At 45.0% G+C, this 23,403-nt stretch overlaps 1 protein-coding gene and 1 long non-coding RNA gene across 2 annotated transcripts in view; one reads left to right on the top strand and one right to left on the bottom strand.

Annotated features, from left to right (window-relative positions):
* Positions 1-403: 403 nt before the first annotated feature.
* LOC147105550 (ATP-sensitive inward rectifier potassium channel 8-like) lies at positions 404-8,397 on the top strand. Its single transcript, XM_086010015.1, has one exon. It carries the CDS (start codon positions 1,281-1,283, stop codon positions 2,511-2,513), a length of 1,233 nt encoding a protein of 410 aa, XP_085866141.1. The 5' UTR covers positions 404-1,280; the 3' UTR covers positions 2,514-8,397.
* Positions 8,398-8,803: 406 nt separating this feature from the next.
* The window catches only part of LOC147105549 (uncharacterized), a 31,636-nt gene continuing 17,036 nt past the window's right edge, over positions 8,804-23,403 (bottom strand). The window contains exons 2-3 of the long non-coding RNA XR_015081515.1: positions 18,259-18,628; positions 8,804-9,489 (exon numbers count right to left, since the gene is read on the bottom strand). This is a non-coding gene — a long non-coding RNA (uncharacterized LOC147105549). The remainder of the gene's footprint in view (positions 9,490-18,258; positions 18,629-23,403) is intronic.

Raw genomic sequence — 23,403 nt, 5'->3', positions numbered from 1 at the left:
AAGGCAGAGGTAGATAGATTCTTGATAAGCAAGGGGGTGAAAGGTTATGGGGGTAGGTGGGAATGTGGAGTAATCAGATCAGCCATGATCTTATTGAATGGTGGAGCAGACTCGAAGGGCCGAGTGGCCGACTCCTGCTCCTAATTCATATATGGTCCTATGTATGTTCGTATGTTTCTCTCTTCAGTGTTGCTGCCTGGCCTGCTGAGTATTTCCAGCATTCTCTGTTTTTACCACACACCGTGTGGCCAGGGACGAGTCAGACAGTGTGAAGCGGGGCTGGTTTGCTCGGCTGGGCCGCTCGGAGGGTCTGTGGTGTGGGACAGTGTGCGGTGGAGGGCTGAGCCCAGAGAGCAATCTCAGGGCAAATTCAGCAGAGCAGGCGGGGCTGGAACAAGAGCCGAGTGTTTATGTCCCAGCACTCTGCAGTAACTCGGCACTGACTCCGCGAGGATTTATCGAGTGCCGGGATTTCCAGGGTGAAAAGTGAAACATCAGCTCTGAATGAAATAAAATGAAGTTGAACGAGTTGACTCCAGTTCAATTAAGTTGATAAAGCAAATAAAACATGCGGCACGAATATAAATATTACAAATGGGTGATGTTGATGATCTGAAAGGGTTAATGGTAACGGCCTTTATCATTTTCTGGATTCGCCTCTGGGAATAAGGAGGGAAGATCCTCCCATTTACGTCAGAAAGTTCGAGCTGGGGCTCGGGAACTGGGCTGAAAACCGTCTCAATCTGTGGCATTAGTTGCTTTGGGCTCGTTGCGATAAGAAGACTGCGTCTCCCAGGCCGGCAGACACCCACCACACACACAGCCACGTCCCCGGGACTGGCGGTGTGAATGTGCGCAATTCCCTTCAGCGATGACTCTCTCCCTCAACTTTGTTCTCAAGTGCAGCAGCTGGATCGGCTCAGCTCTTGGATAGCGGTCCCTGGGAGCTTCACAGCACAGCACAGCAGGTAGCAGTGCCAGGCTCCCATTACACCTGGATACCAAGACAAGGGGCTGAAGAACCGGGCTCAGTTTACACCTGGAGAAAGCACAGACCAGAGCAGGAGCAGCGGCGTCTGATCAGCGTCCAACTTGCATTCAACCAGCCTGCGAGTACCTGAAGATCCTGAAGATCGGCGGCGACCTGGACTTGAACCTGCCATATCGGCCCTGTCATTTATCAGCTTGCTAGAGCCAACCCAGAGCCACAGACAGAAACTATTGCCAGATAGACCCAGTCTCCCGCACGGCCTTTGTAAACCCAGGACTATGCACCCAGAATGTTGGCCAGGAAGAGCATCATCCCAGAGGAATATGTCCTGGCTCGGATCGCAGCTGAGAATGTCCGGCAGCCCCGCTACACCGTCCGGCCACGCCAGGCTCGCTTCATCGCCAAGAACGGGGCTTGCAACGCGGCTCATAAGAATATCCGAGAGCAGGGCCGCTTCCTGCAGGATGTGTTCACCACCCTGGTGGACCTGAAGTGGCGCTACACCCTCTTCATCTTCACCATGTCCTTCCTCTGCAGCTGGCTCCTCTTCGCCATGATGTGGTGGCTGGTGGCGTTTGCCCACGGCGACCTGGACCACTATCGCAACTCGGTGGTCGAGCCCTGTGTGACCAAAGTGAGATCCTTCACCTCGGCCTTCCTCTTCTCCATCGAGGTGCAGGTCACCATCGGCTTCGGGGGCAGGATGATAACCGAGGAGTGTCCAACAGCCATCACCGGGCTCATCGTGCAGAACATCTCGGGGTTGATCATCAACGCCGTCATGCTGGGCTGTATCTTCATGAAGACCGCACAGGCTCATCGCCGGGCCGAGACCCTGATCTTCAGTCGCCACGCCGTCATCGGCCTGAGGAACGGCAAACTGTGCTTCATGTTCAGGGTGGGCGACCTGAGGAAGAGCATGATCATCAGCGCCTCGGTCAGGATGCAAGTGGTGAAGAAGACCACCACCACCGAGGGAGAGGTCATCCCCATCCACCAGATCGACATCCTCGTGGACAACCCAATGGACACCAACAGCATCTTCCTGGTGTCTCCACTCACCATCTGCCACATTATAGACAAGCGCAGCCCCCTCTATGAGATCTCGGCCAGCGACCTCCAGAGCCAGAACCTGGAGGTGATTGTCATACTTGAAGGGGTGGTGGAGACCACGGGCATCACAACTCAAGCCAGGACCTCCTACATAGCCGAGGAGATCTTATGGGGCTATCGCTTCGTCCCAATGGTGACCGAGGAGGACGGCACCTACTCGGTGGATTATTCCAAGTTTGGCAACAGGACCAAAGTGGCGACTCCTCGCTGCACTGCCCGAGAACTGGAAGAGAAACCATCCATCCTGATCCAGACCCTGCAGAAGAGCGAGCTCTCCCACCAGAACTCCCTGAGGAAGCGCAGTTCCATGAGGCGGAACAACTCAATGAGAAGGAACAACTCCTCTCTGGTAGTTCCCAAAGTTCAATTCTTTACACCCGAGGCCAATCCTGATGCGGTTGATAACTGAGAGTTTAACTGATGCAAAATCAGGATTACGAGTAATCACTGCTCAGATTAATTTGTTCACACTTTAAAGAGGGACGCTATATAGACTAACACGCAAACCATTTACTAGTCATTTGGAGCCATTGCCTTTCCCCTTCACATTGGTTAAATCGGAGTATAACTTAGCCCAGAACGATTCTTTAAGCATCGTTCAGCACTAGCCGATCTGTTCCTGCCGCCTTCTTTTTTGAAAGTGACGTTGACAAATTGGTTTATTGGTATATCTCAAAACCGTTAAATATTAGGCTGGGGTATATTAACTTAACTCGGTTCAATTCCAAGTGCAGCTCTGATTTCTGTCGGCGGTTGTACAGTTGGAATACATAGGATTTGGAGAATAGCTTGCAGCAACAGAGTGTGTTTACACTAGTTCACTTGATTTCACATTGCAGCAGCACCACAGCACTAATAACATAGGCAAGTATTGTATTAGCGTTTGAAAGTTAATACCCAATTATGTTTGAAAATTTCCAATGACCTTTTTAATAAAAAGTACTAACTACTTACCAGCTTACTTGATAGCCAGGGACATTTGCTTTGTTTTTAAAAATAGTGCATTCCTTAACTCAGTTAGTTTCTATAAGACTGGATTCTGTAATGTGGGCTCCTTTAAGTTACATTAATACTGTAGCTATTGGGCGGAATGTAACTCCAGTTTGACTTCCAGCTCTGCAGTACCCTTTCTACACTGCTTGGGTAGGACTTTGATTTTCCTGCCCAAGAGAGCGCCTTATTGGCCCTGGGCTCTGTGGTGACTTGATTCATCGAGCTCCTCTCTCAGCAGCTAATGTTTAAAACGCAGGCGCATTGTTACACACTTAAAAACACCCCAGCTCAATTTTAAAAGTGTCCAGGAGTCCACGGGTTAAACTAAGTTTGACCCCTGTAGTGGATTTACACTCCAGTGAGAAACAGGAATGGCGTGAGATTAAGGCCCCCTCCCCGCCCTAAGATGATCCTAAAGTTATAGTTGTCATGAATATCATTCATGAAGGAATGACTCATGAAATTACACTGGGTGGCCAGCTGGTGGCGCCGTCCAAGGAGTATAAATACTCGGGCGTGGGCCCAGCTTGCCCAGGACGTTTTTGTAACCAGGAACTAGTGATGTAACTAGAATCCCATGGTTGTGAAACAGTTGATTAAAGCCTTGTTTTATACTCAACCAAGTGCTTAGTGAGTTTTCTTATGTCAATAGTTTTAACTGCTGACTAATGGGAGACTAGTGCTTGTCCATAAGAGGCTTCTTTCATATAGCATCATATGGAAAGTTATGGATTGACAGTTAACATACACATGGTCCATGTGATCTCCTGGCTTGGTTTTGATCACCTGAGGGGGTCGGATAGGAATTTTTCAGAGTTTTTTCCCTTTATTGGCCCTGGGCTGTTTTTTTTGCCTCCCTCAGGGGGTTACGGGGTGGGGTGGGTGTAGGAGGTGATGAGGCTCTGTGCAACATGGGTATGGGGCAGGCTTGATGGACCAGTTGGTCCTTTCCTGCCCTCCATTTTTGTAGGTTCTTTCTGCCAATCTCTTTACTAACAAGGAAAATAATATTAATTTATTGTCCGAGCAAGAACAAGAAGTCTGAACTTTCACTCCACTGAGAAATTGGTGACAGCCCTTCTCCTTCAATCTAGATGTCTATCCTCAGTCACTCCAGGCTAGTGCTTTCAAGCTTTTGTTTTTTTTCTTAAGTATTACATAACATTGTTGGATTCTTATCAATGAAAATTAAAGCAAAATTTCACCATGCATTAGCATTTATTTACTTGCTTAATGAATGATCCATTTTGCACACACTTTCATGTGAGCCATTTGCTTAAGATTATTAAATCCCAATTAATTAATATTGAAAATGTTTGTAAGGGTAACCCGGGAGAGCTTCTTCTCCCCAAGACGGACCCTCTGATATAAAGGGTCGACGTCCACCTTATTCCCAATCAATCACTCGGAGTCCGGAGGTTCGTTCAGTAAAGCAACTTTATTTTACAAGTCGACAGGGGAGACATCCATCCTGGGACGAATGCTCTCCGATCGCTAAGATCCCCTGCCTTATATACAGTTTTTTTTGTTCTAAGTTGTGGCTTACATCATACAGTTGATTTCAGGTGCAAATTCTGCGACCCGTGTGCACATTCTGACCGTTTACATTAGTCCTGTGACCCCATACGTTATCTTCACCTCATTCCTTAATTAGTAACTAACGGTTTGTGTACCTTATTCAATTTGTAACTGACGGTTTGAACATTTGACCACATTACACCATACTTCCCTCTGGGACATGTACAAAACAACTCCTTATGTGGTTGGATATATGCTTGGTTCCTCAATTCCCTTATTTTTTTTTAGCTAAAAAGCCCCTTTCTCCCTTTTAACCCTTTCACAAACATCTGGAAAGTTACAATAAATGCTAACTAGAATGTAATTTAATACATGTTGATATAATACAGATAGACAAACTGGATAGTTCAGTGGGTAAAGTACCACAATGGAAACTTTTGGATTGTATTTGAACTTAGAAGAACATAGTCAATTGCACATTTCCTTTGGACAGTAAAGAAGATGTTTCTCTGATCAGGTGGAACTAGATTTGATCCCAGGTCCCAAAGGTTAAACAAGATCCCATGGCAGTATTTTTAAGAAGAGCAGGGGAGTTCTCCCCGGCGTCCTGGCCAATATTTATCACTAAAACAGATTATCTGGTCATTCCCTGATTTTGGTGCGTGGGACCTGGCTGTGCGCAAATTGGCTGCCGTGTTTCCTACATTATAACAGTGGCCCCATTTCAAAAGTACTTCATTGGCTGTAAATTGCTTTGGGACATCCTAAGGTCATGAAAGTTGCTATATAAATACAAGTCTTTCTTTTCCATTAGCTTTGAACATAGCGAGACACCAATTTCCTTACTTCAATTTGTGTGTAATTTCATAATAAGATGGCAGACAAATTACATTTTTTACATAGAGCGTTCTTTAAATAACTGGTCCCTAATTCTAATTCATTTTCAGCCCTTTGCCTACTCATTTAAAGCTTAATGGGGGGTAATTCTTGCCTTAGCAGCAACCTGACAGAGCAGATCGCCCACCCATTGTCGAACCCACCCAATTTTCATCCCATCGATTTCAATGGGATTAAACTCAGCTGGTCCTACAATGGGCTGGCAATCGCTCCACCAGATCACCACCCAGGTGGTGAAGGGGAAAATTACTACCAATATTTTTTAGTTACAATGATAGCAAAATTTGCTTTTAACTTATATTTCTGTACTGCTAGGATCAGCATTTAAAGGGTTTAAATCACTGCCACCCAAGGTTTCTTGGGGGGAGTGGAGATTTCAACTGAGCTCCCAACTGGAGTACTATGCACAGTGTTGGTCTCCTTATCTGAGGAAGGATATACTTGCCTTAGTGGCGGTGCAACAAAGGTTCACTAGATTGATTCCTGGGATGAGAGGGCTGTCCTATGATGAGAGATTGAGCAGATTGGGCCTATACTCTCTGGAGTTTAGAAGAATGAGAGGTGATCTCATTGAAACATACAAGATTCTGAGAGGGATTGACAGGGTAGATACTGAGAGGTTGTTTCCCCTGGCTGCAGAGTCTAGAACTAACTAACTTTCCCAGCACTGATGCTTTGCTGACTGGCCTGTAGTTTCCTGGTTTACCCCTCTCCCCTAACTTGAATAGTGGTATAACATTGGCAGCCCTCCAGTCCTCCGGCACTACTCCTGCATCCAATGAGGATTGAAAGATTGGGACCAATGCCTCTGCTATTTCTACCTTTGCTCCTTTCAGCACCCTAGGATGCATTCCATCTGGACCAGCTTTCAGTAATGCTAATCCTTTTAGTATGCCTTCTCTATCTATTACTATCCTGTCCATAACTTCCCTCTCCTCATTTAGTGTAACCTTCACATCTCCCGCTTCCTTTGTGAAGACAGATGCAAAGTACTCATTTAATACTTTAGCCATGTCCTTTGCCTCTTCATCAAGATTTCCCCTTGGATCCTTAATAGGCCCAACTTTTATCCCCAGCTAGGTTCACCAGACTGATTCCTGGGATGGGGGGATTGTCCTAAGAGGAGAGATTAAGGAGACTAGTCCTATATTCCCTAGAATTTAGAAGAATGGGAGGTGATCTCATTGAAACATATAAGATTCTGAGAGGGATTGACAGGGTAGATACTGAGAGGTTGTTTCCCCTGGCTGGAGAGTCTAGAACTAGGGGGCATAGTCTCAGGATAAGGGAACGGCCATTTAAGACTGAGATGAGGAGGAAATTTCTTCACTCAGAAGGTTGTGAATCTTTGGAATTCTCTAACCAAAGGGCTGTGGATGCTCAGTCATTGAGTATATTCAAGGCTGAGATCGATAGATTTTTGGACTCTAGGGGAATCAAGGGATATGGAGATTGGGCGGGAAAGTGGAGTTGAGGTTGAAGATAAGCCATGATCTTATTGAATGGCGGAGCAGGCTCGAGGGGCCATGTGACCTATGCCTGCTCCTACTTCTTATATTCTTAACTGCTCAACTCCAGACATACCAGCATAATGTTGCGTACTTATGTGAGGTGATGAAGGTGACAGCGATAGGAAATTCCAGGGGTTAATTAGCAGGGATGGTCACATTCATTGAAAATATTCTTAGGTTGTTAATAGAAATTGCTTCCATTCAATGTTGAAGAATAGCTATTCTGATTAAATTAAATCATGAGAGGTATGTTGCCTACCCATAGTTCAAGGTCCGTCCCCTAGTTTGGGTTAATGACTTTGATTGACAGCTGTTTCTGCATCCTTTCAAGAAAAGGGCAGGTCCTTGATTGGCTGGGGCCCTCTGGCAATGCCTGCTCAGTGGCCAGAGACTCCATGTCACTGACTTAAAGGGGAAATTCACAGAGTGACACGTAAAGGCCAACATGCAAAGGCTGTCTGTACTTTAAATCCTGAGCCAGCGATGCCTCAAAAGGTTAAACTAGAATCAATGGTCTGTCTTGGAGCCCATGGGCTCGAATTTAACCTGACCTGCCTAGCAGGATGGTGTGGGTGGGGGGAGGGATTAAGATGGTGAGGAAGTGTGTCACACCATGTTCCCACCTCCACCATCTTTACTTACCTTAATTCAGGCAAAGGAGGGCCGCCCGCCCCTGGCAAGCAGGTGTCTACTTTACATCGAACAGTAACAGCTGAATGACATCATCGGTGCCACAATGGCATGTTAACCTCTGGACTCGGCAAGTCCGCACAGAGTCAACCCCAACAGTAGAACAGTAGTGGGAGTCCACAGAGTGACGAGAATAGGCGAAGGATAGTTTGTAAAATTACTTACCTGTGGAATCCTTGTGGGCCTGGAGGAGCAGCAGTGCTCCCCCCTGGGCCCCACAAGGAGTCCTTGGATTGCCCCAGACCCAAACATGCCTCTCCATCCCAACACTCAGCTTCCAAAGCCACTGCCTACTGCTAATTTTATCCCAGGAACCGTTCCCTTGGATCCCCGGTGTCCTCGGGTTCCAGACCCGATTTTTGCTCCCGCCCACCAGCCCTGTTATCAATCCTAGTAGTTCCGTATGAGAAACTGTCCTGGATTATTTAAAACTTCGGCTCAGGAGTGAATATGATGCAGTTCGCACTCTGAGCTCTCAGGGTGGGGTAGGGTTTCCCTTACCCATGCCTGTCCCAAACACGACTCCAGTTAAAATTGACCCCCATGTTTAGAGAGAAAGTGAGTTGTGTATTTAGTGTTCTTGTATACCAAGGAGTGTAGGGAAAAATATATCCTCACTATGAAAACTCTGTACTGTTTCTTCATACATCTTATGTAAATAAAGCACTTATTGGTTTAATCTGCGTCTCGTCTTTGTAGAGTGCTTATTCAGCCCACCTTCCATAAAGACAGAAGAACTTATGTGGTGGTATGTGATATATTTCCAGTGACTGGTGTAAAAAGTTAACGTTCTCTGTTGTGATCCCTGGGTCATGTTATTGTTTAACTACCTTTCAACTAGGAGATTTCAACTACCCTGATATTAATTGGACAGAAGAGGTAGGTAAAGGGGACAAGGGAATGCAGTTCCTACAATGTGTACAGGACTCCTTTCTAATCCAATATGTAAAAAACCCAAAAAGGAAGGATTTGCTATTGGATCTAGTAATGGGGAATGAACCAGAGCAGATAAGAGAAGTAAAGGTTGGGGAACATATAGGCAATAGGGACAATAATATAATATGCTTTAAGATGATAATTCAGATTCAGATTCAGATTAGATTTATTTGCCATATGTAACAAGTACAATGGAATGCTTGTTCCCCGTAGGGACGCGTCAGCTATACAGACAGCGCCGCGTTCAGAGTCAATACAATGGCTTCCCGTGGCAGTGGGAGCACGATGTCCCTCAGCCGCTCCGTCCTCCTCTTCACCGCGGCCTCCTCCTCACTGTTGCCGGCTCCACATGCCTGCTTCTCCCACTCTGGCCACCATGCCCGGCTCCCCTCCTCCCATCCGGACTGCGAGCTACCCGAAATGGAGCTGCCGGCCGACGTGCTGCAACTTGTCGTTGAGTCTGCTGCTGCTGCTCGTTGCGCTGCGCTCCTCTGCCCGACTCGCCGAACACATTGTCGGGATGTGAATGCTCCAATGCGGCCTCCTCTTCACCGTCGCCGGCTCCATGCTCCACGGCCCGGGGCCTACTTCTCTCTCTCCCGGGTCGGCCTATGGCCGCCATGCTCGGCTCCCCTCCTCCCAGTCGGAATTCCTTCCCGCCGAGGAGCTGCCGGCCGATGTGCTCCAGCAGGTCGACTTGGCTGCTGCTGCTGCTCACCGCGCTGCGCTGCCTCTGCCCGACTCGCCGAGCACCTCGCTCCAGTTGCGGGAGCGAGCGGCGAGAGCTGGCTGCCCGAAACAGGGAGAGCGATCTCAGCACCGGACCGTCACGGCCGCCATCTTGACAATTGAGAAGGACATAAGTATGATGAAAACCAGGTTAATAGATTGGAGAAAAGCTGTTTTTGAGGGGCTGAGAATAGAACTTAGGAAAAAAAATGGGTAACAATATTGGCAAACAATGATGTAGAACAGCAATGGGAAGAATTTAAAACAGTGTTCAACAGAGTGCAGTAAAAATATATTCAGCTAAAAGGAAAGAACAAACTAAACAATAATGAGATTCCATGGATGAATAAAGCCATAAGGGAACAATTGAGGGTAAGGAAAGAGGCATACATTAAGTACATAGACAGCAGGGGAGTGCATGATAAGAGAGAATACAAAAAGATTAGGAGAGAAGTCAAAAAAACAATTAGGGATGCAAAGAGGAACTATGAAATTAAATTATCAAGGAACATAAAATAGTAAAATATTTTATAGGCACATGAATAAAAAAAGGAAGGTTGGAATGGGAATAGGGCCATTAAGGGATAATCAGGATAATGCCACAGGTAACGATAAAGAGATGGCAGAAATATTAAATAATTATTTTGCTTCAGTATTTACCAGGGAGATATAACAGGTGGACATGATATTGGATGATGAGATTGGTAATGAGATAAGTGCATTTAAAATAAATAAAAGGGATATATTAAATAAATTAATCAAACTCAAAGAGGATAAAACCCCTCATCCGGATAGATTACATCCACACATTTTAAAAGATTCTAGGGAAGAGCTAGCAGAGGCATTACTATGCATTTTTAATAATTTGTTAGAAAAAGGTGTAGTGCCAGAGGACTGGCGGATAGCTAACGTAGTACCAATATTTAAGAAGGGGGATAGAACATGTCCAGGGAATTATAGACCAGTCAGCTTAACATGAAAAAATAAGGGACCAGTTTCCATATTGGGAGTACAGTACGGACCATCAATTAATGGAATTAATTGAGGATGACATTTGTAAGCAGTTTGGAGAGCATAGCAGTAGGATCAAAGCTGTAATTAAGGTAGGCTGGGCTAAGACAAGTTTGTGGTCAGAGTGGGAAAGGGTTTGTAGAATACATCCAAGACTGTTTCTTTAACCAGTACTTCGCATGTCCTACAAGGAAAGATCCAGCGCTGGATTTGGTCCCGGGTAATGAAGTGGGACAAGTAAACAACCTGAAGGTAGGAAAGTGCTTGGGAAATAATGACTATAAGGTTCACAATGAAAATAAAGTAAAAGAGGATTGCAAGGTTAAGGTGTCGGACAGACAAATAACTAATTTCATTAGCATGGAATTAAACCAAATCCAGCTGAATGGGTTGGAAAAACATTGCTGACCAAACATTGGACCAGCAGCAGCTGATATTCCAATATGTTCTGACTAGGGTCAAAGGGTGGGGCAGAAACTAGGGCCATTGAGAAAAAGAGAAGTCAGAGCAAAATGAAGCTTTAACAATATTGATATGAATGGATAATGCAGAAGGAAACTGTCAGAAATATAAAAATAAGAAAAGGAAGAACTTGTAATTGTATGTTAACCTGCATATTCTCAAGATGCCCCAAAATGCTTCACAGCCAAAGAAGTCTGGACTAATGATCCAGAGACATGAGTTTAAATTCCACCATGGCAGCCGGGGAGCTTAAATTCAGTTACTTAACTAAAATCTGGAATAAAAAGCTAGTATCAGTATAGGGGCCATAAAACTATTGGATTGACATAAAATCCCATCTGGTTCACTAATGTCCTTTATGGAAGGAAATCTGCCGTCCTTACCTGGTCTGGCCTATATGTGACTCCAGACCCAGTGGGTGGATCCAGTCGTCGTGGTCCATGTTGGTACAAACGACATAGATAGGACTAGGAAGCCGGTTCTGTTAAAGGAGTATGAGCAGCTAGGGGTCAAATTAAAAAACAGAACCTCAAGGGTAATAATCTCTGGATTATTACCTGAGCCACGAGCGAATTTGGCTAGGACAAATAAAGTAAGAGAGTTAAATGCGTGGCTCAAAGACTGGTGTGGGAGAAATGGGTTTTGCTTCCTGGGGCACTGGCACCAGTACTGGGGCAGGACGGAGCTGTTCCGTTGGGACGGGCTTCACTTGGCCAGTGCTGGGACTAGAGTCCTGGCGGATCATATAACTAGGGCTGTAGAGAGGGCTTTAAACTAACTAGTGGGGGGGAGGTTCCTAGAGAACAAATAATAAAAATGACAACAGAGAAGGTCATAGACTTAGGTAGCAGTGGGGAAATTAAAAACCAGAGCATGTCAGGAAGGGGCAGAAGGTATGGAGTAAAAGGTAAAGTAATAAAAAGGGCAAAAGCAGGAACTAAGTGTCACAAAACACATTTGAAAGTTCTCTATCTGAATGCGCGTAGCATTCGTAACAAAATTGACGAGTTAATGGCACAAATAGCTACATATGGGTATGATCTTGTGGCCATTACAGAAACATGGCTGCAGGGTGACAATGCCTGGGAATTAAACATACCAGGTTATTTAACAATCAGGAAGGACAGGCAGGAAGGAAGGGGAGGTGGGGCGGCTATGTTAATAAAGGAAGGAATCACTGTAATACAGAGAAATGATATTCGGTCAAAAGATCAGGATAATGAAACAGTTTGGGTGGAGATAAGGAATAATAAGGGGAAAAAAACATTAGTGGGCGTAGTCTATAGGCCTCCGAACAGTTGCAACTCGGTTGGACGGAGTATCAATCAGGAAATAGTTGAGGCTTGTAATAAGGGAACATCTATAATTATGGAGGATTTTAACTATCATATTAATTGGACAAATCAAATTGGGCAGGGCTGCCTTGAGGATGAGTTCATTGAGTGTATTAGGGATGGGTTTCTTGAGCAGTATGTAACTGAACTGACCAGGGGGCAAGCAACCTTAGATCTGGTCCTGTGTAACGAGACAGGATTAATTAAAAATGTCCTAGTAAAGGATCCCCTTGGAATGAGTGACCATAACATGGTTGAATTCCATATTCAATTAGAGGGTGAGGAGGTTGGATCTCAAACAAGCGTGCTAAGCTTGAATAAAGGAGACTATGAAGGTATGAGAGCGGAATTGAGTAAAGTGGAATGGGAAAATAGATTAAAGGGTAAGACGATACATGATCAGTGGTGTACATTTAAGGAGTTATTTTACAACTTCCAAAAAAAGTATATTCCACTAAGAAAAGGGTGTAAAAGAAAAGACAGCCATCCGTGGCTAAGTAAAGAAATTAAGGATAGTATTCGACTAAAAACAAGGGCATATAAGGTAGCCAAATCTAGTGGGAGGATAGAGGATTGGGAAAACTTTAAAAGACAGCAAAAAATAACAAAAAGATTGATTAAGAAAGGGAAGATAGATTATGAAAGTAAATTAGCAAAAAATATAAAAACAGATAGTAAGAGTTTTTATAGTTATATGAAAAGAAAAAGGGTGGCTAAAGTAAATGTTGGTCCCTTAGAGGATGAGACCGGGAAATTAATGGTGGGAAATATGGAGATGGAAAAAACACTGAATGAATATTTTGTATCAGTCTTTACAGTAGAGGACACCAAGAATATCCCAACACTGGACAAGCAGGGGGCTATAGGGGGGGAGGAGATAAACACGATCAAAATCACTAAGGAAGTGGTACTCGGTAAATAATGGGACTCAAGGCGGATAAATCGCCTGGACCTGATGGCTTACATCCTAGGGTCTTGAGGGAAGTGGCGGTAGGGATTGTGGATGCATTGGTAATAATCTTCCAAAGCTCCCTGGACTCAGCAAAGGTCCCGGCAGACTGGAAAACTGCTAATGTAACACCCTTATTTAAAAAGGGCAGTAGACAGAAGGCTGGAAACTATAGACTGGTTAGCCTAACATTTGTGGTAGGTAAGATTTTGGAGTCCATTATTAAGGAGACAGTAACAGGACATTTGGATAATCATAATTTAATAAGACAAAGTCAGCATGGTTTTATGAAGGGGAAGTCATGTTTGACAAATTTGCTGGAGTTCTTTGAGGAAGTAACATATAGGGTGGATAAAGGTGAACCAGTGGACGTAGTGTATTTAGACTTCCAAAAGGCATTTGACAAGGTGCCACACAAAAGATTATTGCTTAAGATAAAAAATCACGGGATTGGGGGTAATATTCTGGCATGGATAGAGGATTGGCTATCTAACAGAAGGCAGAGAGTTGGGATAAATGGTTCATTCTCAGACTGGCAATCAGTAACCAGTGGTGTTCCGCAGGGGTCAGTGCTGGGTCCCCAACTCTTTACAATCTATATTAACGATTTGGAGGAGGGGACCGAGTGTAACATATCAAAGTTTGCAGATGATACTAAGATGGGAGGGAAAGTAGTGAGTGAGGAGGACATAAAAAACCTGCAAGGGGACATAGACAGGCTAAGTAAGTGGGCAGAGATTTGGCAGATGGAACACAATACTGGAAAGTGTGAGGTTATGCACTTTGGCAGGAAAAATCGTAGAGCAAGTTATTATCTTAATGGCAAGAAACTGGAAAGTACTGAAGTACAAAGGGATCTGGGGGTCCCGGTGCACGAAACTCAAAAGGTTAGTATGCAGGTGCAGCAAGTGATTAAGAAGGCCAATGGAATGTTGGCTTTCATTGCTAGGGGGATAGCATATAAAAATAGTGAGGTATTGCTTCAGTTGTACAAGGTATTGGTGAGACCGCACCTGGAATACTGCATACAGTTTTGGTGTCCATACTTAAGAAAAGACATACTTGCTCTCGAGTCAGTACAAAGAAGGTTCACTCGGTTAATCCCGGGGATGAGGGGATGGACATATGAGGAGAGGTTGAGTAGATTGGGACTCTACTCATTGGAGTTCAGAAGAATGAAAGGCGATCTTATTGAAACATATAAGATTGTGAAGGGGTTGGATCGGGTGGATGCAGGGAGGATGTTCCAGATGATGGGTGAAACTAGAACTAGGGGGCATAGTCTTAGAATAAGGGGCTGCTCTTTCAAAACTGAGATGAGGAGGAACTACTTCACTCAGAGGGTGGTAGGTCCATGGAATATGCTGCCCCAAAAAGCTGTCGAAGCTACATCATTACATAAATTTAAAACAGAAATAGACAGTTTCCTAGAAGTAAAGGGAATTAAGGGTTACGGGGAGCGGGCAGGAATTTGGACATGAGTCTAGGTTCGGATCGGTCATGGCCCTGTGGGTAGCGGAGCGGGCCCAGGGGCCGTGTAGCCTGATCCTGCTCCTATTTTGTGTGTCTAATTCTGTTAGGTTCAGGAGATAGTCCTGTCATAGTGGATTGGCGGTTAGGATCAGATCAGCCATGATCTTATTGAATGGTGGAGCAGGCTCGAGGGGCCGATTGGCCTACTCCTGCTCCTATTTCTTATGTTCTTATGTTCTTACAACAATGTGGTTGACACTTAACTGTCCTCTGAAATGGCCGAGCAGGCCAATTGTACCAAACCTCTAGGAAAAACAATAATAACAATAAAACCGGATGAACCACCCAGCATCGACCTCGGCATCGGACATGGCACACCCAGCCCAGTCGCCATTGCAAGGTCCTCCTCTCCAACATCTGGGGACTTGTGCCAAAATTGGGAGAGCTGTCCTACAGACTAGTCAAGCAACAGCCTGACATAGTCATACTCACAGAATCATACCTTTCAGCCAATGTCCTTGGCTCCTCCATCACCATCCCTGGATATCTCCTGTCCCACCAGCAGGACAGACCCACCAGAGGTGGCGGCACAGTGGTATACAGTCAGGAGAGAGTGGCCCTGGGAGTCCTCAACATTGACCCCGGACCACATTAAGTCTCATGGCTTCAGGTCAAACATGGGCAAGGAAACCTCCTGCTGATTACCACCTACCGCCCTGCCTCAACTGATGAATCAGTACTCCTCCATGTTGAACACCACTTGGAAGAAGCACTGAGAGTAATAAGGGCACAGAATGTACTCTGGGTGGGGGACTTCAATGTCCATCACCAAGAGTGGCTCAGTAGCACCACTACTGACTGAGCTGGCCGAGTCCTGAAGGACATAGCTGCCAGTTTGGGCCTGCGATAGGTGGTGAGAGAACCAACACGAGGGAAGAACCTACTTGATCTTGTCCTCACCAATCTACCTGTCGCAGATGCATCTGTCCATGATAGCTTTGGTAGCAGTAATCATCACACAGTCCCATCTTCACACTGAGGACACCCTCCATTGTGTTGTGTGGCACTACCACCATGCTAAATGGGATAGATTCAGAACAGATCTAGCAGCTCAAAACTGGGCATCCATGAGGCACTGTGGGCCATCCGCTGCAGCAGAATTGTATTCCGCCACAATCTGTAACCTTAAATAACAACAGAAAGTGCTGGAAACACTCAGCAGGTCAGGCAGCATCAAGGAGAGAGAAACAGAGTCAACGTTTCAAGTTGAGGATCCTTTTTCAGAAACGGTGACTCTGTTTCTCTCTCCACAGATGCTCCCTGGCCTGCTGAGTGTTTCCAGCATTTTCTGTTGTTATTTCAGATTTCCAGCATCCACAGTATTTTGCTACAACCTGTAACCTCATGGCCCAGCATACCCCCCACTCTACCGTTACCGTCAAGGCAGGGGACCAACCCTGGTTCAATGAGGAGTGCAAAAGAACATGCCAGGAGTAGCACCAGGCATACCTAAAAATGAGGTGCCATTGGGAAGCTGCAACACAGGACTACATGCATGGTAAACAGCAGAAGCAGCATCTTATAGACAGAGCTAAGCAATTCCACAATCAAAGTATCAGATCAAAGCTCTGAAGTCCTGCCACATCCAGTCCTGAATGGTAGTGGACAATTTAGCAACTAGTGGGAGGAGGAGGCTCCATGAATATCTCCATCCTCAATGATGGTGGAGCACAGCACAGGAATGTAAAAGACAAGGCTGAAGTGTTTGCTACCATCTTCAGCCAGAAGTGCTGAGTAGATGATCCATATCAGCCAACTTCTGAGGTCCCCACCATCACAGAAGTCAGTCTTCAGCCAATTCGATTCACTCCACGTGATATCAAGAAATGGCTGAGCGCACTGGATACAGCAAAGGCTATGGGCCCTGACAACATCCCAGCTATCGTGCTGAAGACTTGTGCTCTGGAACTAGTCGCGCCTCTAGCCAAGCTGTTCCAGTACAGCTACAACACTGGCATCTATCCGACAATGTGGAAAACTGCCCAGGTATGCCCTGTCCACAAAATGCAGGACAAATCCAATCCAGCCAATTACCGCCCCATCAGTCTACTTTTAATCATCAACAAAGTGATGGAAGGTGTCATCGAAAGTGCTATCAAGCGGCACTTACTCACCAATAATCTGCTCACTGATGCTCAGTTTGGGTTCCGCCAGTACCACTCAGGTCCAGACCTCATTACAAAAGATCTGAATTCCAGAGATGAGGTGAGAGTGACTGCCCTTGACATCAAGATAGCATTTGACCGAGTGTGGCATCAAGGAACCCTCGTAAAATTGAAGTCAATGGGAATCAGGGGGAAAACTCTCCACTGGCTGGAGTCATACCTAGCACAAAGGAAGATGGTTGTGGTTGTTGGAGGCCACTCACCTCAGCCCTAGGACATCACTGCAGGAGTCCTCAGGGCAGTGATAGGTCCAACCATCTTCAGCTGCTTCATCAATGACCTTCCCTCCATCATAAGGTCAGAAGTGGGATGTTTGCTGATGATTGTTCCGTACCATTCGCAACTCCTCAGATAATGAAGCAGTCCATGCCAGCATGCAGCAACACCTGGACAACATTCAGGCTTGGGCTGATATGTGGCAAGTAACATTCGAACCACCCAAGTGCCAGGCAACGACTATCACCAACAAGCGAAAGCCCCTTGACATTCAATGGCAGGGACAAGGGCAGCAGGCGTATGGGAACACCATCACCTCCAAATTCCCCTCCAAGTTACACAGAATCCTGACTTGGAAATATATTGCTGTCCCTTCATTGTCGCTGGGTCAAAATCCTGGAACTCCCTCCGTAAATACACGATGGGAGAATCTTCACCACACGGACTGCAGCGGTTCAAGATGGCAGCTCACCACCACCTTCTCAAGGGCAATTAGGGATGGGCAATAAATGCTGGCTTTGCCAGCGATGCCCACATCCCAGGAACAAATAAAGAAAATTGTAATCACTGTTGTTAGGTAGGCAAATGTGGCAGTCACTTTGTGCACAGCAAGTTCCCACAAACAGTAATGAGATAACTGACCAGACAATATATTTTTGGTGGTATTGGTTGAGGGATACAGGACAGCTTCTCTGCTCTTCTACAAAATAGTGCAATGTGTAAGATTCGCAAAATTCCCACATTCCCCCAAGGTTATTAATAAAAGGGACCCTATGGACAATTTAAAAAGGGTACCCAAAAGATGGCGTCCGCACCTCGTGACCAAAAGCTTGTAAGATTTTAAAAGCTTGGACTCTGCAGCACAGAACAAGCTGTTTTGGGAAATTGAAAGTTAAAATGCATTTCTGTGAAAAAGGACTTTTGTGCTTAAAAACCTAGACAGTTAAGCAAACACTGACTATGCATTTCATCGGATTGGAACAGATCACCCCAGTTAGGCCTAAGCGCAAGGCCATTAGTTTGTCTGCATAAATAATCGGAAACAGCTCAGGGAAGTGACCAAGGCTGCACAGGCCGATTAAAATGCATTAATGACAATACAGCTCGGACATCAGGCCATTAGGTGCGATAAACGGCCATCTAAAAACAGTTAGTTTAGATTGGTGTAATCATTCAAAACAGCCCGCCAAAAGTGAAACAATGAACTGACCTGATTTGGCGCGCAGATAAGGGCCATCCGAAGGAGTATAATTGTAGGCCCACCAGTAACCGACACTCTCTTGCTCCTTGCCCTCATGGCTCCTGCTCTTTTTCCCCTCCCATGCTTGCCGCCTGGCCACTGCCCGTGTCTTTCCCGACTCCATCAGGGACGCCCGGCATTGCACCAGGCGAACACGGGCAAACCAGGCCAGACGAGGTGGGACGAGACGAGGTGAGGTGAGATGAGATGAGATGAGACGAGACGAATTGGGAGAAGATTGAAGAACGCTTCGAATAATCGGGCCTTCAATCCAGCCGACCTGCGATTATCTTCATGCAAACTTCAGCTGCTGCTGCCCGAGGAAGAAGAACCATCATCCCTGCGAGGTAAAGTACCCAAGCAAAGACTTTAACCTCGGGTTACCTTACCTGGACGACGCCCTTGCAGCGCCCTGAGACCACGTGATGACGGCAGGCCCCAGAGAGCACAAAGAGCAAACCCCAAACCCCACAGCCATTTGAACTCAGCAGATTTTGACTCGGTGAGCATGAATTCCTGGCCCCTCATAGCTTAATCTAGTTAGGTATAGGGGTGGGATAAGGATAAGGGGATTGTTAATGTAGTTTGTTTTCCCTCGATGTGCCGTGTGTTCCCCATTCCCTGTATAAGTATAGTTATTTTGTTTATGCCTGTAATTGTTTACCAGTAATTTCTCATAAGACTGTGTTTTTATTTCTGTTTTAATAAAATCTTGGTTTTCTTACACCAAACCCCTTGTCTACTCGAGTTTTCTGTATCGCCGCCTGCACCTAAGTCCGGTGTCGAGAACCCAGGGGCGTGGGAGCAATTTGAACCGCTCACCAACAGTCAGGGGCATAACTGACCGGGCACACGCCACGCGCCACACCCGCCACCCCCTACAAATGGGATTGACATGACTCAGTCATTCATGAAAGAAAGACTTATGAAATAATACTGAGCGGCCTGCTGATGGCGCTGTCCAGGGAGAGTATAAATACTCGGGTATGCATCCAGCTTGCGCAGGACATTCTTAACAGGAACTAGTGAAGGACACAACTAGATCTCCATGTTGTAAAAGAGTTGATTAAAGCTTTGTTCAACGTTTAGACCAAGTGCCTAGTAGCTGTCTTACATCAGGGATCTTTTATGTCCACCTGAGAGGGCAGACAGGGCCTCAGTTTAGCGTCTCATCCCAACAATGACTCCTCTGACAAAGGAAGCAAAAAAGGAGACTAGGAAGGCCAAGAGGAAGTATCAAAAAAGGACTGGTGGTCAACATAAAAAATAGAGCAAACGATTGAGATATTTTCAATGGGAGATTACAATGAGATTTGTTTGAAGCATTTAAATTTATGATGTGACTGGTCAAGTAGGTAGAAACAGACTGCTTCCAATAATTGAGGGGCTTAGAATGAAGAGACATAGATATAAGATTAAATGTAAGAGATTTAGGACAGAGAGTAAGAAAAAAAGGGATAGATACTGTTCTCTGCAGCCGCAACCAAGAGTTCCGAAGGTTGTGTTGCCTGCCCGATGCCAAGGTTAAAGACATCTCCTTGCGGCTGGAAAAAAACTTGGAGTGGGAGGGAGAGGATCCATTTGTCATGGTCCACGTAGGAACCAACGACATAGGTAGAACTAGGAATGAGGTTCTACTGAGGGAGTTTGAGGAGCTAGGATCCAAATTAAAAAGCAGACCCTCAAAGGTAATAATCTCTGGATTATGCGCAAATTGACATAGGGACAAACAAATTAGAGGTTTAAATGCGTGGCTCAAAGTGTGGTGCGGGAGGAAGGGGTTTCAGTTCATGGGGCACTGGCACCAGTACTGGGGAAAGAGGGATCTGTTCCGTTGGGACAGGCTCCACTTAAACAGGGCTGGGACCAATGTCCTGGCAAACCAAATAACTAGGGCAGTAGACAGGGCTTTAAACTAATGAAGGGGGGCGGGGGTGGTGGGAGGATTCAGCAAAGAGTAAATTTAAAAGCAGCGAGAGAAATGTCCAGGTGCAAGAGAAGAGTTTTGGGTAAAAATAAGCAGAGTGGGTCAGGAAGGGACAGAGAGAGTAACAAAGATAATAAGGCATCAGTGACTAAGGTGACACCAGGGACAAATAGAAATAAGTCAAAGCTAAAGGCACTATATCTGAATGTGCAAAGCAATCACAACAAAATACAGGGGGATGAAATAATTGCGCAGATAGAAATTAACAGGTTTGATCTAATAGCCATAACGGAGACGTGGTTGCAAAGTGGCCAAGGTTGGGAACTAAATATTCCAGGATACTTAACTTTTAGAAGAGATAGGCAAAATGGAAAAGGAGGAAGGGTAGCCCTGACAATACAGGATGGGATAAAAACAGTAGAGAGAAAGGATCTTAGCTCCGAAAATCAAGAAGTAGAATCAGTTTGGGTGGAGTTAAGAAACAGCAAGGGGTGGAAAAGATTGGTGGGAGTTGTTTATAGGCCCCCCAAGCAGTAGGGCAGTGTATAAATCAGAGGCACATGTAAAAAGTGCAATACAGTAATCATGGGGGGGGGGGTTTAATCTACCTATAGACTGTGCAAACCAAATTTGCAGTAATAGTGTGTAGGACAAATTCATGGAATGTATGCAAGATAGTTTTCTAGATCAGTATGTTGAGGAACCAACTAGGGAACAGGTTATTTTAGATCTAGTATTGTGCAATGAGAAATGGTTAATTAATAACCTTGTAGTAAAGGGGCCTTTAGGGAAGAGTGACCATAATATGATGGAATTTTATATTGAGTTTGAAAGCAATTTAGTTAAATCCGAAACTAGGGTCTTAAATCTAAACAAAGCAAACTACGTATGTATGAGGGGTGAGTTGGCTAAGGTAGATTGGGAAACTACATTAAAAAGTATGATGGTAGACAAGCAATGGCTAGTATTTACAGAATTAATACATAATTTACAACAAATATACATTCCTTTAAGGCACAAAAAACCCACAGGATAAGTGGTCCAACCGTGGCTAACAAGAGAAGTTAAAGATAGTATTAGATCAAAGGAAGAGGCTTATAATGTTGCCAAAAGGAGTCGTAAGCCTGAGGATTGGGAGGATTTTAGAATTCAGCAAAGGAGGACCAAGAAATTGATAAAGAAAGGGAAAATAGAATATGAGAGTAAACTAGCAAGAGACATAAAAACAGACTGTAAAAGCTTCTATAGGTATGTAAAAAGGAAAAGATTAGCAAAAGTAAATGTGGGTCCCTTACAGGCTGAGACAGGAGAAATTATAATGAGGAATAAGGAAATGGCAGAGAAATTAAACAAATACTTTTTCATGGAAGAAGATGCAAAAAACTTCCCAGAATTAGTGGAGAACCAAGGCTCTAGCGAGAATGAGGAACTGAAAGAAATTAGTATTAGTAAAAAAATAGTACTGGAGAAATTAATGGGACTGAAAGCCGATAAATCCACAGATCTGATGGCCTACATCCTAGGGTTTTGAAAGAAGTGGCTGACATGAAACAGTCATTCATGAAAGAAAGACTTATGAAATAATACTGAGCGGCCTACGGGTGGTGCTGTCCAGGGAGAGTATAAATACTCGGGTACGGGCCCAGCTTGCGCAGGACATTCTTAACAGGAACTAGTGAAGGACACAACTAGACCTCCATGTTGTAAAACAGTTGATTAAAGCTTTGTTTAACGCTTAGGTCAAGTGCCTAGTAGTTTTCTTACGTCAGTAGCTATAGAGATAGTGGATGCATTGGTTGTCATTTTTCAAAATTCCATAGATTCTGGAATGGTTCCTGCGGATTAGAAGGCGGCAAATGTAACCCCACTATTTAAGAAAGGAGGGAGAGAGAAAACGGGGAACTACAAACCAGTTAGTCTGACATCAGCAGTAGGGAAAATGCTAGAATCTATTATTAAGTTTGTGGTAACAGGGCCCTTAGAAAATAATAATAGGATTGAGCAGAGTCAACACGGATTTATGAAAGGGAAATCATGTTTGACAAATCTGTTACCAGAGCTTTTTGAGGTTGTAACTAGCAGAATAGACAAGGGGGAGCCAGTGGATGTGGTGTATTTGGATTTTCAGAAGGTATTCGATAAGGTGCCACACAAGAGGTTATTAAACAAAATTAGGGTTAATGGGATTAGGGGTAATATACTAGCATGCATTGAGGACTGGTTAAAGGACAGGAAACAGCGAGTAGGAATAAACGGATCATTTTTGGGTTGGCAGGCTGTAACTAGTGGGGTACCGCAAGGATCAGTGCTTGGGCCTCAGCTATTCACAATCTACATCGATGATTTGGATGAGGGGACCAAATGTAATATATCCAGGTTTGCTGATGATACAAAGCTGGGTGGGAATGTAAGTTGTGAGGAGGATGCAAGGAGGCTTCAAGGGGATATAGACAGGCTAAGTGAGTGGGCAAGAACATGGCAAATGGAAAATAATGTGGAGAAATGTGAATTTATCCACTTTGGTAGGAAAAATGGAAAAGCAGAGTATTTTTTAAATGGTGAGAGATTGAGAAATGTTGGTGTTCAGAGGGACCTGGGTGTCCTTGTACACGAATCACTGAAAGTTAACATGCAGGTACAGCAAGCAATTAGGAAAGCAAATGGTATGTTGGCCTTTATTACAAGAGAATTTGAGTATAAGAGTAAAGACGTCTTACTGTAATTATATAGGGCCCTGGTGAGACCACACCTGGAGTATTGTGTACAGTTTTGGTCTCCTTACCTAAGAAAGGATATACTTGCCATAGAGGGAGCGCAACGAAGGTTCACCAGACTGGTTCCTGGGATGGGGGGATTGTTCTGTGAGGAGAGATTGAGTAGACTAGGCCTATATTCTCTAGAGTTTAGAAGAATGAGAGGTGATCGCATTGAAACATACCAAATTCTTACAGGACTTGACATGGTAGATGCAGGGAGGATGTTTCCTCTGCCTGGGGAGGCTAGAACCAGGAGTCACGGTCTCAGAGTAAGGGGTCGGCCATTTAGGACTGACATGAGGAGAAATTTCTTCACTCAGAGGGTGGTGAATCTTTGGAATTCTCTACCCCAGAGGGCAGTGGAGGCTCAGTCATTGAGTATATTCAAGACAGAGAGTGATAGATTTTTGAATATTAAGGGAATTAAGGGAT

This window comes from Somniosus microcephalus, chromosome 17, assembly GCF_052327205.1.
Source record: "Somniosus microcephalus isolate GS21.2 chromosome 17, FLI_Smic_1.0, whole genome shotgun sequence".
NCBI classification, from domain to species: Eukaryota; Metazoa; Chordata; class Chondrichthyes; order Squaliformes; family Somniosidae; genus Somniosus; species Somniosus microcephalus.
Note: the sequence above shows the minus strand (reverse complement) of the source record. Positions and strands in the feature narration are given on the sequence as shown.